General features: G+C 33.3%; 1 protein-coding gene and 1 long non-coding RNA gene across 5 annotated transcripts; one reads left to right on the top strand and one right to left on the bottom strand.

Moving 5' to 3' along the window:
• Positions 1–1,117: 1,117 nt before the first annotated feature.
• LOC104774075 (uncharacterized) lies at positions 1,118–12,389 on the bottom strand. Of its 4 annotated transcripts, none has more exons than XR_015592540.1 (10): positions 12,183–12,389; positions 11,973–12,054; positions 11,541–11,608; positions 11,136–11,192; positions 5,622–5,737; positions 5,414–5,494; positions 5,121–5,195; positions 4,427–4,477; positions 1,692–1,773; positions 1,118–1,358 (listed from the first exon to the last, which is right to left on the bottom strand). It is a non-coding gene; the product is annotated as an uncharacterized LOC104774075 (long non-coding RNA). The 4 variants fall into 4 exon arrangements; XR_015592542.1 differs by having other exon boundaries at positions 1,118–1,346; XR_015592543.1 differs by having other exon boundaries at positions 5,121–5,185.
• Positions 1,633–4,158, top strand: LOC104774076 (replication protein A 70 kDa DNA-binding subunit B-like). The gene is made up of 10 exons (XM_087503854.1): positions 1,633–1,811; positions 1,923–2,187; positions 2,291–2,387; positions 2,468–2,592; positions 2,676–2,760; positions 2,852–2,981; positions 3,067–3,260; positions 3,339–3,465; positions 3,548–3,760; positions 3,859–4,158. The coding sequence occupies exons 1-10, from the start codon at positions 1,665–1,667 to the stop codon at positions 4,156–4,158; spliced, it is 1,683 nt and encodes a 560-aa protein (XP_087359980.1). The 5' UTR covers positions 1,633–1,664.

Genomic DNA, 12,389 nt, shown 5'->3' with positions numbered 1-12,389 from the left:
AAAAATATAATAATATGAAAATAGTTCTTTCACAGATTAAATCTAAAAAACACTAAAAATATAGATTTAATAGTCATAAAAAATTCAATATGGTAAAAATGTAACATTATTATAAATAAAACTAAATAGTTGTTCTGTCATGTCAGCAATATATAGCTGGTCAAATTTTAAAATTAACAATCAAAATACAATTATATCATCTTAAACACTAAACAAAAGAAACAAAACAAATACAATTTTTTAAAATTTAGTTTATTTGTTATAAAAGTATTATCCCGCGGTGTACCGCGGGTTAAAATCTAGTTGTTTAATAAGAGTTTTCATCTTTGAAGATCTAAATACAAATATAATTCAAATTTATAACTTCCTATTTATTTTGGAAAATATTATTGAAGTTTAATCATATATATATATGTATAAGTAGTTTACAAGTTCAATATCAAATTCTAATATATTTCTAAAAATTTACATTTCTCTTATCATTAACTATCTAAGTAATGGTCATTGAATACTCTATTTAAATAGTAGTTTAGAAAATAATTAACAAAATTAATAGTCATTACGACATAATCTATATGTAAAAAATATCAATTGATAGCATGTATTAACATTATGTAAACTTCCTAAGAGGAGAGAAAAACTCTCATTATATATATAATCCTCAATAAAATATGATGTATCAGGCATTTCAAATATATTATATATAAATATATCCATTTAATATCTTACTATATTATTTAAGCAACCCTTTAAATCTTTAACCCTATATTGTGTAAAATATTACACAATATGCCACTGTATATTAATACCAAAATATAATATCTACAAAATGGTTACCCTAATTAATAGCTATTTCAAATTACCTTTTATATATAAAATCGTAAAATAAAATTGTTACAAATAACTAATTACTAACAGTAAATTAAAATTACAAAAAATAATAATATAATATATATTATAATAAGAAATTTTATAACCCAAGCCCATACAACAAAAGTATTATATATTTTGCAGACAAAATCAAAATGCTATTCAACACCCCAAGTGATATATAGCATAAGAACTAACATGATTTAACAACACAGAGGTATTTTCTTTGTTGTATACATGATCATAATGTTAATGAACACCACAAGTGATATATAACATACAGATTTACATAAGTGTATGATTAAATAGAGACTGCATCTATTTAACCGAATAGTCGTACAACAATAACATAGTACATTTGTTTCCTATCTATACATTACAAAAATACATTACAAAAATACAAAAATAAGATCATCTATCACACTATGAGATCATAGCAGATTTCCGAAATCCCACCAAAATAGAATTCTTCAAACCTAAACAACAACCTGAACAAAAAAATCAGAATACAATCCCGCAACTACACAACTAAGATTCTCATTTCAACATTAACATGATCTGAATTTTGATATCTAGAAAATCTACACAACTAACATATCTTAGTTTAATAGAATATACCAGTGGTACATCTGATTAAACGAATAATCTCATCTTGATGATAAGATCAAACTGTAATCTCGGTCACTAAAACCTAACGCTGCTACAATTACTATATAAACAGCCCATTAGCAGCTTTATACAAACCATCAACGCAAACAGCCTTCTTAGCATTTTCAGCAAACTATTTACTCAAAATGAATGGTCTAATGGCAATGACTTACCTCGCTGATGTCAAGCCGTACAAAAGCACTTGGCGTGTTCAGGTTAAGGTCCTTCATTCGTGGAAGCAGTACACTGCGCAGTCTGGAGAAACAATGGAGATGGTGTTAGCTGACCAAAGGGTTTGTTATTATAAACATAGTATCTTTACGAGTATTTATTCAATAAATAGAAAACAGCTTATATTCAATGTTTTAACTGCTTCTTTTTCGTTTTACAACCATCATAATCAGGGTTCCAAGATTCATGCTTCCATCAAGAAACAACTTGTGGGTAAGTTCGAGAGGCAGATTACAAAAGGTGAGTGGAGGGTCATTGAAAATTTCGGATTAACCCAGGTGAGAGGCCAGTACAGGGTTACCAACCATCCATTCAAGATGGGCTTCGTGAACAACACTCATGTAACCCCGTGTGTGAACATATCTGATGATATGTACCTCACATTGCCCGACTTTCAAAACATCATTGTTGGGGATCTTAATCCCTTCTACTTGATTGGTTAGTTTTTGGAAGCATGAATTATTTCTTATTTAAAGTTTAAGCTGCGGTATTTCTTAATAAATAACAACTAACGTGTGTTTACATGTCATGTATTTTTCAGATGTTCTTGGTCAAGTGGTGAATGTTGGCCCAATGGATACCATTGAGGTAAACAACAAACCAACCAAAAAGCTGGAGTTTGAAATCAGAAACATAAGGTAAAAGAAATGACCTAACCACTTATTTTATTGTCAATAAAACCATCCCTATTTTTTTTACTATGTTATCATTGATGTAGCAATGACCGTCTACCATGCACAATGTGGGGCAAATTTGCTGATCAAGTTTACCATGCATGCCAAGACGCGGCTGGTCAGTTGGTGGTTTGTTTGATCAGATTTGCAAAGATTCATACTTTCAGAGGTAAGTCATATTCAACCTACCTAAAACATAGTTTTATGAATCATTAAAAAAAAAATTAAACTGTTTAATTGTTATGTCTATAGGTGAAAATCAAATCACCAATGCTTTTGATGTATCTCACATCATCATCAACCCGGATTATGCTGAGGTGATTGAATTCACGGCAAGGTAAATTAGCAACGTGACCTACTACTTAACTATTGTAGATCTTGAAGTCATATGGTGAATTTAATATTTTGTGTTTTTGTTTTAAATCCAGTCTGCCCAACGATGGTCTTAGTCTGACCATCAGTCAAACTAAGCCACGGTTGGAGCTAATGGCTCATAATGGTGACTTCTTTGATCAGTATCCTAGGAAGACAATCGACCAACTGCTGGGTCAAATGGAGGTAACTAAATCAAGAATTTAGATATAGTTTGTTGTGTAAATTTATAAATATGCAGTTTTTATATAACGCTTTTTCAATTCACCAGGTTTCGAAATGTAAAGTCATGTGCACAATCGCATCAATTGATACAGATATGGGTTGGTTTTATCTCGGCTGTAAGAAATGTAGCAAAAAAGTGGAAGGAAACAAAAAGAAGGAGACTTCTTTCCTGACAAAACCAAGAAAGCCAACTTTCTGGTGTCCTAAGTGCAATCTGAACATCACACAAGTCGTACCAAGGTAGTTTTTTATACTTCACAGAAACAAACAAATACTACAGAACTGCACAGAATCACAGACTAACTTTCTCATTCATAGGTTCAAGTTACATGTGAGTGTCATAGATCAGACAGGAGAAATGAAGTGTATGCTGTTTGATGGTTCAGCTTCTGAGATCGTTGGACAAACTGCTCATGACCTACTTGATGGTGTTTATGATGATGATGTAAGTACCATTTGTTAGTTAAAGTTTAGATGTACGTAGTCATAAAATGCTAATATTCCGTATCTCTGGCCAATAAATGTAGCTACAGGATCCATCCAATCTACCCCTTGCTCTGAAGAATTTGGTTGGGAAGACATTTCAGCTTCTGGTGTTAGTTGAAATTGACAACCTTTATGGTGGCAATGAGACATACCGAGTTGGAAAGATTTGGCCAGGAACAGAAGGGGTGAAGATAGATGACCTTGATGATTCAGAGGGACAAGGCAACCCATCTCAAATCATTTCCGGTGATCAGGTAGATATTTTATCGTCTTTAAAACATATACATTGTCAATTCTTTAATTTAGTAGAAAGTGAAAAGTTTAATAAAGAAATGTGTATTTTAAATTACAGGATATTTTGTTGCTTACCAATAGTAGTGAAACATCTGCTTCTGATTTCTCTACTCCATCATCAAAGAGGGTTAGAGAAAACGATGAAGGAAACTCAACTAATAAGAAGATCATGGGTAAGTCAATCATGTTTGAAAAACAAGATGAGAAGGTGATGAAACTGAAGGCAGTCAAACTGGAGAAAATTGAGGAACAGAAGGGAGTGAAGATTGTGAAAACGGAAGGTGGAAAACCAAATGAGAATCTCTCTCATGAGGTGGACAATGGAGATACCAAAGAATCAGAATATGCAGCGAACTGAGTCGCTAGAAATCAAGTGATCAAGTGGAGGATGTTGGCCTAATAAAACTGTGGGCAGATTTTAGACTTAAGTTAGGGTTGGCTTTTAGTATTTTTTTTTTCTTTCCAAAAAATACATTTACTATGGATAACATTAGTAGAATTCTCTTCTACTATAATATACTTAGTAATTTGTAGAACGCATTTGTATTTTGTTTAAAAAGGCAACATCATATCAATAAAAATCCACTTTTCCCGCCATATATTAAATCTTTAGACTATACACTGACCTGTTAATCTCTGCTGATTCAACAGAATCTCCAACCAATGTTCTCCTATTGCTGTCATATTAAATAAAAACATAATGTTAATTACAAGGGAAAATAAAAAAATATGACTAACTACATCATAACTTTATATACAATGATAATACCCGTAAAAACACTATACTTCTGATTACATGAAGATATAGCTAAGCTACACGAATGAATTCTAAAGAAAAATCTAAATCTTATAACTTTATTTGTTACAATTAATCAATTTATTCCTAATTTTAAGGTAGCAACAAGCATGTGTTTAGAAAATTACGATTAGGTTGTTAAGATAGTAACCACATTAACCTATATTATCTAACCCGTACTAAGGATACTAAATGGAGATCATATGAACTAGATAGTCAATCAACCCTTTCAGATTTTTTAATTTTGATCGAAAACAAAAAGCATCATAACAAAGGTAGAGTATTTGAGATATCTGGGAAACACTATAGGTCTATATAGTAACTTCGTCCTTTTTTTTTACAGTATGAAGAAGAGGAAAGCACTGTCGAGTGAACAATGCAAACAGAATGCGGAAGAGATGATGGACAATGATACGTCAGAAACTAACCCAGAGAATACCAACCCCCAACTCCAGTCTACCCATACATCTACTACAATACCTAATAGAAACGTTTTTGGAAGAATATTGCAGGATTTAACTAACCTGCCGATTGGTTCAAAAGGGTCTGCTCCAGCTTCTTTACGTAGCACTGTATCTACCAAAACTACCTGCAGTCCACTGATACCAGGTACTAATCAGATTTACACACGAATATCAAATGGTATATATTATTGTTATGTGCTACTTTATACAATATTTTAACAACATTGATCATCTATTACTTTTAGGTCATTCTGGGAAAAAACAACGTTCGTCAATGACTTATTCAAAATTTACAGACTTATTAGAAACGAGTACACCAATAGATCCGTCCACACAGAAAAGCAATTGCTTACCTCAGTATATAAGTCATTCACAACCAGCTAATGACCCGTGCAATGCTTCCCATAGAACAGACTATGCCACCGTTAAGTCTCCTACAGAAACACAGCAGTCGCATTACCATGACTTATCCGAGGGTAAAAATATTATCAAACTACATCTTATACTATTTGTAAGACATAAGAAATTGTACTAATAACAAAATTTGTTTGTATAAATTACAGAAGAACAAGATGAACAAGTTTATGATTGTTCAAGTGCCGAGGAAGATTACGCTGAAGACTCTGATGAAGAAGTAGATGACTCTGACGTAGAAGTAGATGATGCAGAAGATTTGGCTGAAGTTAAGAAAAAGCTGTACTACTTAAATATAATCAAGAATGATTTCGAGAAATTTTTTGGAGATGTCGTCTCACGTAAGGTAGAACCTGCAAAGAAGAAAACTGGTAAGTAGAAAATACACTTATAACAAATTTTAGGCATTTTGATGTTGTAATAAGAATAACATGTATAAAGTAATTGTTCATTCTCTAGCAGGTACAAAAAAAGACTCAGAATATCTAGACCATGGTGACCCAACATACGAATGTGATTATTGTGGAGCAATAATGTGGTATGATGAGCGAATTAACAAACAAAAGAATGCAAGAAAGCCTGTTTTCACTTTGTGTTGTGGCGAAGGACAAGTCAAACTTCCATTTTTACAGAAAACACCAGAGTTGTTGGTCGCCTTACTCACCAACAATGATGAGCTAAGCAGACATTTTAGAGAAAATATTAGAGCTTATAACATGATTTTTTCATTTACTTCACTTGGTGGGAAAACAGAGAAGTGTTGTGCACCAGGACGTGGACCTAATATGTTTCAACTACAAGGGGAGAACTATCACTTGATGGGTAGTATGCAACCTGAGGATGGTGAACTCCCTAAGTTTCAACAATTGTACATTGTTGATACTGAAAATGAAGTTGATAATAGAGCAACTATTATGAAGTATGGTTAATTTCATTATCAGTAATTGCGTATTGCGTTTTATAATTTACAGACTTTTGTGTCTAAATTAACTAATGTGTGTTTAACTAAGTTCACTTAATTTTGCAGCAAAGGAAAAAACTCTGCAAAGTACAAGAAGAAATAGAAACTCAGAAGGGAACTAATCGAAAAGATTATGAAAATGTTGGATGATGTGAATCCATACGTCAACACTTATAGATCAGCAAGAGACAGGTTCAACACAAATCCGGATGAAACTTTTCATATGAGGATAGTTAGTAGTCGTGAAAAGGATGGGAGGACGTACAACACACCAACAGCATCTGAAGTAGCTGCTTTGATTCCTGGAGATTTCAATTTGGAAATGGATCATCGTGATATTGTTGTTCAAGCAAAATCTGGTGAACTACAAAGGATAAGTGAATTGCATATCTCTTATCTAGCATTACAATATCCCTTATTATTTCCTTATGGAGAGGATGGTTACAGACTTGGAATTGAAAAAGGGCATTCAAAAGTGGGAAGGGTTAAGAGTAAAAAAGAAAGAAAACAGATTAGCATGAGACAGTTCTTTGCATTTCGAATTCAGGAGAGGAAAAACGAGTCAAAGACCCTTCTGCATTCTAGACGCCTATTCCAGCAGTTCTTGGTTGATTCGTATACTGCCATCGAGAGCAGCCGGCTTGGTTACATCAAATACAATCAAGCGAGTTTAAGGGCAGAGAATTATAACACTATAAAGAAGGTGGCAGAAGCTGGAAATGTAGATATGAATGAGCAAGGGAGACAGTTTTTTTTACCAAAGTCATTCACTGGTGGTCCTAGATACATGCGAGAAAACTATTTAGATGCAATGGCTATATCTAAACACTTTGGATTTCCTGATCTTTTTATAACTTTCACATGTAATCCAAAGTGGCCAGAGCTAACTAGATTTTTTCAGGAGCGGAAATTGAATCCCGATGATAGACCAGACATCCTTTGTAGGGTTTTTAAGATGAAGCTCGATTCCCTTATGCATGATTTAACCAAACGACATATATTAGGGAAGACTGTATCTGGTAATTACTAAATTTTTGTAAATGTTTAAATTGTTTTACATCGTGAGATATGAAGGTCGACATCTAATCTCTTTATATTTTATCCTATCTACAGCTATGTATACCATTGAGTTCCAGAAAAGAGGTTTGCCACATGCACATATACTGCTATTCATGGACCAAAAGCACAAATTTCCTAAGACAGAAGATATAGATAAAATCATATCTGCAGAAATTCCAGACAAGAATGAAGAACCAGAGCTTTATGAGTTAGTGAAGGACATGATGATCCATGGACCATGTGGTGCTGTTAATCCGAATTCACCATGTATGGAGAATAGGAAATGTACTAAATTTTTTCCTAAGAAGTATGCTGACGAGACTACTGTCGATAAGGAAGGCTTTCCAGTGTACAGAAGAAGGGAGACAAATGATTATGTAGAAAAAAACAGATTCAAATGTGATAACAGTTATGTTATCCCATACAATAAGAAGCTGTTGTTACGCTATAGAGCACACATTAATGTCGAGTGGTGCAACCAAGCTGGATCTGTAAAGTATTTGTTTAAATACATTACAAAAGGTCAGGACCGTGTAACTGTTGCTGTTTTGCCAAATATGCCAGAGGAAGATGAAGATGAGTACCAGACTGGAGAGGTTCTAGGGAAAGAGAATAAGAAACCAGACAATGAAATTAAAGATTATTTTGATTGCAGGTACTTTTTATAATTCAGCGTGTATTTTGTTTTCTCTTTAATATTATAGTTTTAACAATTCTTATTGATTATCACATTTGCTTTTCTTTTATCTATCAGGTATGTGTCTGCATGTGAAGCAGCATGGAGGATTTTTAAATTTAATATTCATTACCGGTCTACACCAGTTGTGAAACTAAGTTTCCATCTAGAGGGTGAGCATCTGGTTTATTTCAAGGGTGATGATGAGGCTGAAGCAATTATGAATCGAGATACGGTCGATAATTCCATGTTTCTAGCATGGATGAATCTTAACAAGGTTAGCTCTATTGCTAGGTCACTAACTTATCCAGAAATACCTAACATGTTCACATATGATTCAAAAGAGAAACAGTTTAATCTAAGACAAAAGGTTTTGCAATCGGAAGATTAAATTATGTTCCTATGGTTATGGAGGATGGATATTATTTGCGAGTTCTGTTGAATGAACAGAGGGGACCCAGAAATTTTGATGAGATCAAGACTGTTAATGGAGTGGTTTATACAGAATATAAAGATGCATGTTTTGCTTTGGGTTTGCTAGATGATGACAAAGAATACATCGAGGATTTAGTTAGAACAGGCTATTGGGGTAGTGGAAGCTTGGTTAGGCAAGTTTTTGTTGTCATGCTTTCTTCAGCTATATTACTTAGGCCTGAATTAGTTTGGGCAAAGACATGGGAGTTGCAGTGTGAAGACATTCAATTCATTAGAAGGAAAGCACTAGACAGACCAGGTATTGTATTGAGGCTTTGAAATAATCATTACACAAAATTATTTAGTAAGCGTAAATTTTAAATTTTGCCTAATATTAAACATATTTTTGCAGAGTTAGTTTTATCTGATGAAGAGAAAAAGATATTTGCGCTACAAGATATAGACATTAGACTTAAAAGAAATGGGAGTTGTCTTGCTCACTTCAAGTCAATGCCACAGCCACCTAGACGGAGTATTAGTGACTCTAACGTGTTGATAGTTGACGAGAAAAACTATAACCGTGCTGAACAGGCAGAGAAACATGCTGGCTGGATAGAGATGATGACTCTAGAACAGAAAAAAGTATACTCGGAGATAATGGATGCTGTATTAACTAAAAGGGGAGGAGCATTCTTTGTATACGGATTTGGTGGTACTGGTAAAACGTTTTTATGGAAAACACTATCTGCTGCATTAAGGAAAGACGGTGAGATTGTCCTAAATGTTGCATCCAGTGGTATAGCATCGCTTTTATTAGCAGGAGGTAGGACTGCTCATTCTAGATTTGGGATTCCATTAATTTTGGATGAGCTTTCAACATGTAGAATGAAACCAAGTTCAGATTTAGGGAAATTGGTTAGAGAAGCTTCTCTAATAATCTGGGACGAAGCACCTATGATGAGTAAGTACTGTTTTGAGTCATTGGATAGAAGCTTGAAGGATGTTGTTGAAAATGGTCATAGCAAACCTTTTGGAGGAAAAGTTGTAGTATTTGGAGGAGATTTCAGACAAGTTCTTCCAGTCATAACTGGTGGTTCTAGGACAGAAATAGTTATGGCTACATTAAATTCATCATATCTTTGGGATCATTGCAAAGTACTAAAACTTACAAAGAATATGCGTCTGCTGGCAAAGAATATCAGTGTTGAAAAGGCGACCGAAATTAAAGAATTTTCAGAATGGATATTGGATGTCGGAGATGGAAAAATTGCAGAGCCAAATGATGGGGTAGCAGAAATAGATATTCCTGAAGATTTGCTTATTACAGAAGCCACTTATCCTATAGAAGCTATAAGCAAAGAGATATATGGTGATCCACAATTTTTGAAAGAAAAGAATGATCCTAAGTTTTTTCAAGCCAGAGCTATACTCGCTCCAACAAATGAGGATGTCTATCAGATAAATGAGTATATGCTAGATCAAATGGAAGGTATTGTATTATGTGTCAGGCTCAATACTACGCTGTTTATTAGAAAAAATGATTAACATATTGTAAATTTTCTTTGTAGGTGATGAGAGAATCTATCTTAGTGCAGATAGTTTGGACCCGTCTGACAAAGTGTCCAAGAATAACCCCATCTTCACTCCAGATTTCCTCAACAGTATCAAACTTTCAGGCTTGCCCCACCATATGTTAAGGTTGAAGATTGGTTGTCCAGTAATGTTGCTAAGGAACATAGATCCTACCGGAGGTCTAATGAATGGAACAAGACTACAAATAACTCAAATGGCTGAATTTGTGATCGAGGCTATAGTTATAACTGGTGATCGTGTAGGGGATAAAGTAGTCATTCCTAGGTTGTTGATAATACCATCGGATACAAGATTGCCTTTCAAGATGAGGAGAAGACAGTTGCCAATTTCAGTTGCATTTGCGATGACAATCAACAAAAGTCAGGGGCAGTCTTTGGAGAATGTAGGATTGTTTTTACCTAGACCAGTATTTTCACATGGCCAGCTCTATGTTGCTATATCTAGGGTTACATCAAGAAAAGGATTGAAAGTATTGATACTTGATGAAGATGGAAAGCCACAGAAGAAAACTATGAATGTAGTGTTCAAAGAAGTTTTCCAGAATATTTGTTAATCAGACAGAAATCAGCTTCAGCCATTTTCGACTTATAAGTTAAGGTGCTCATGCGTGATTTCACTCTTATTTTGATTCTTTTAAATTTCAGACTTTAATAATACATTTTCACATTTGAAACAAGATTTGGATCTTCCTCAAGCTTATGAGAAGTTTTTAAAGAATTGGATGTTAGCAGTTTTCGTTACATCTATTTGTTGTTTAATAATAGTATAGGTTTCTTCTATACAATAAATAAGGGGTTCTTAAAAACATTTTGATAATTAGGATGTTCTGGCAATTTGAAAAACTGTTTTTCGTATTCTATGGAAATTTTTTTATATTTCACAGAACAGTTTTCAAACTGATTATTATGACTTGGGTTATACTAACTGAAAACACGGTAGCAAACCTTCATGTACGTACCTTTTTTACAGTCAACTGAGTCCATTTCCATAGATTTGTTTCACGAATTAGCACATCCTGCATTATGACAAAATTGTTAAAAGTTATTATATAATGATAGATGAAATTAATTTAAATCTATAAATATATCTATCAAATAGTGGCAAACTATAATGAAAGAGACAAATACATAAGTTTAATATAGAACTGCAGAAACTGAACCTATGCATGCCATCTTATAAAACTGTTTGAAGAGATATTTGCTTATATTTGAAGTTATTTCTGGATATATGATTTGTTCTCTTTAAGGTTAATTCTGTTTAACAACTCTGATCTAAACACAAATATTTATGAATTCAAACAAGAACATAACCGAATTAACACTAAACAATAAGGAAATTTGATCAGATATAGATTACTACTTACGTTTCTTATAAGAGGAGGTTGCATACTTCCACGCTATCATTCAAAGCACCAAACAAACTTAGTATGTCCTGCAAATTAATACATGTCAAGAAGAAATATATAATTTGTAAACCAAAGAGACAGAGTTGTGAAGCAAAATTTGTGTATAAGCTGTAATAATACAATAAGAGATTTACAAATTCAACAAATTGTCGTCATTGTATTATTAATTTCACTACGGTTCATAATCCTTTAAATTAGGGAAATGAAAAATTTTGAATTGAAAATTTTAAACAATAATTATTAGATTGTATCCACGATTTCTACTGAACAACTTTAGACAATTTCTAATTCTATTACATGGATAAGAATCTTTCTAAAGCTAATTACAGATACTTTGTTCAGAAAAAAAAAAAACCTTATTACAGATAATGTAAATCGGATAAGACTGACCTTATCTTAAATCCAACAGATTTCTCTCCTGATCCAGCATCAACGGATTGCTTCGCTTGATTCGATTAAATTTGTGTATAAGCTGTAATAATACAATAAGTGAAAAACAAATTAATCAAACTGTCGTGATTGAATTATTATAATTTCACTACGGTTCTTAATTCTTCAAATTAGGGAACTGAAAAAATTTGTAAATCGGATAAAACTGACCTTTATCTTAAATCCAACTGATTTCTCTCCTGATCCAGCATCAACGGATTGCTTCACTTGATTCGATTAGATATTATCGGTTGGAAAACAAATCAAAGTTTTTGAAATTGAAAAAGTATCGATTGATTCGATTAGGTTTCGCAGGGAGCAGACGAAGAGATAGACTTTCTTTGTTTTCTGATTATGCGGCTGACGGAAAAAACAAGA

The sequence above is a fragment of the Camelina sativa genome, chromosome 20 (genome assembly GCF_030686135.1).
Source record: "Camelina sativa cultivar CO46 ecotype springtype chromosome 20, ASM3068613v1".
Lineage (NCBI taxonomy): Eukaryota > Viridiplantae > Streptophyta > Magnoliopsida > Brassicales > Brassicaceae > Camelina > Camelina sativa.
Note: the sequence above shows the minus strand (reverse complement) of the source record. Positions and strands in the feature narration are given on the sequence as shown.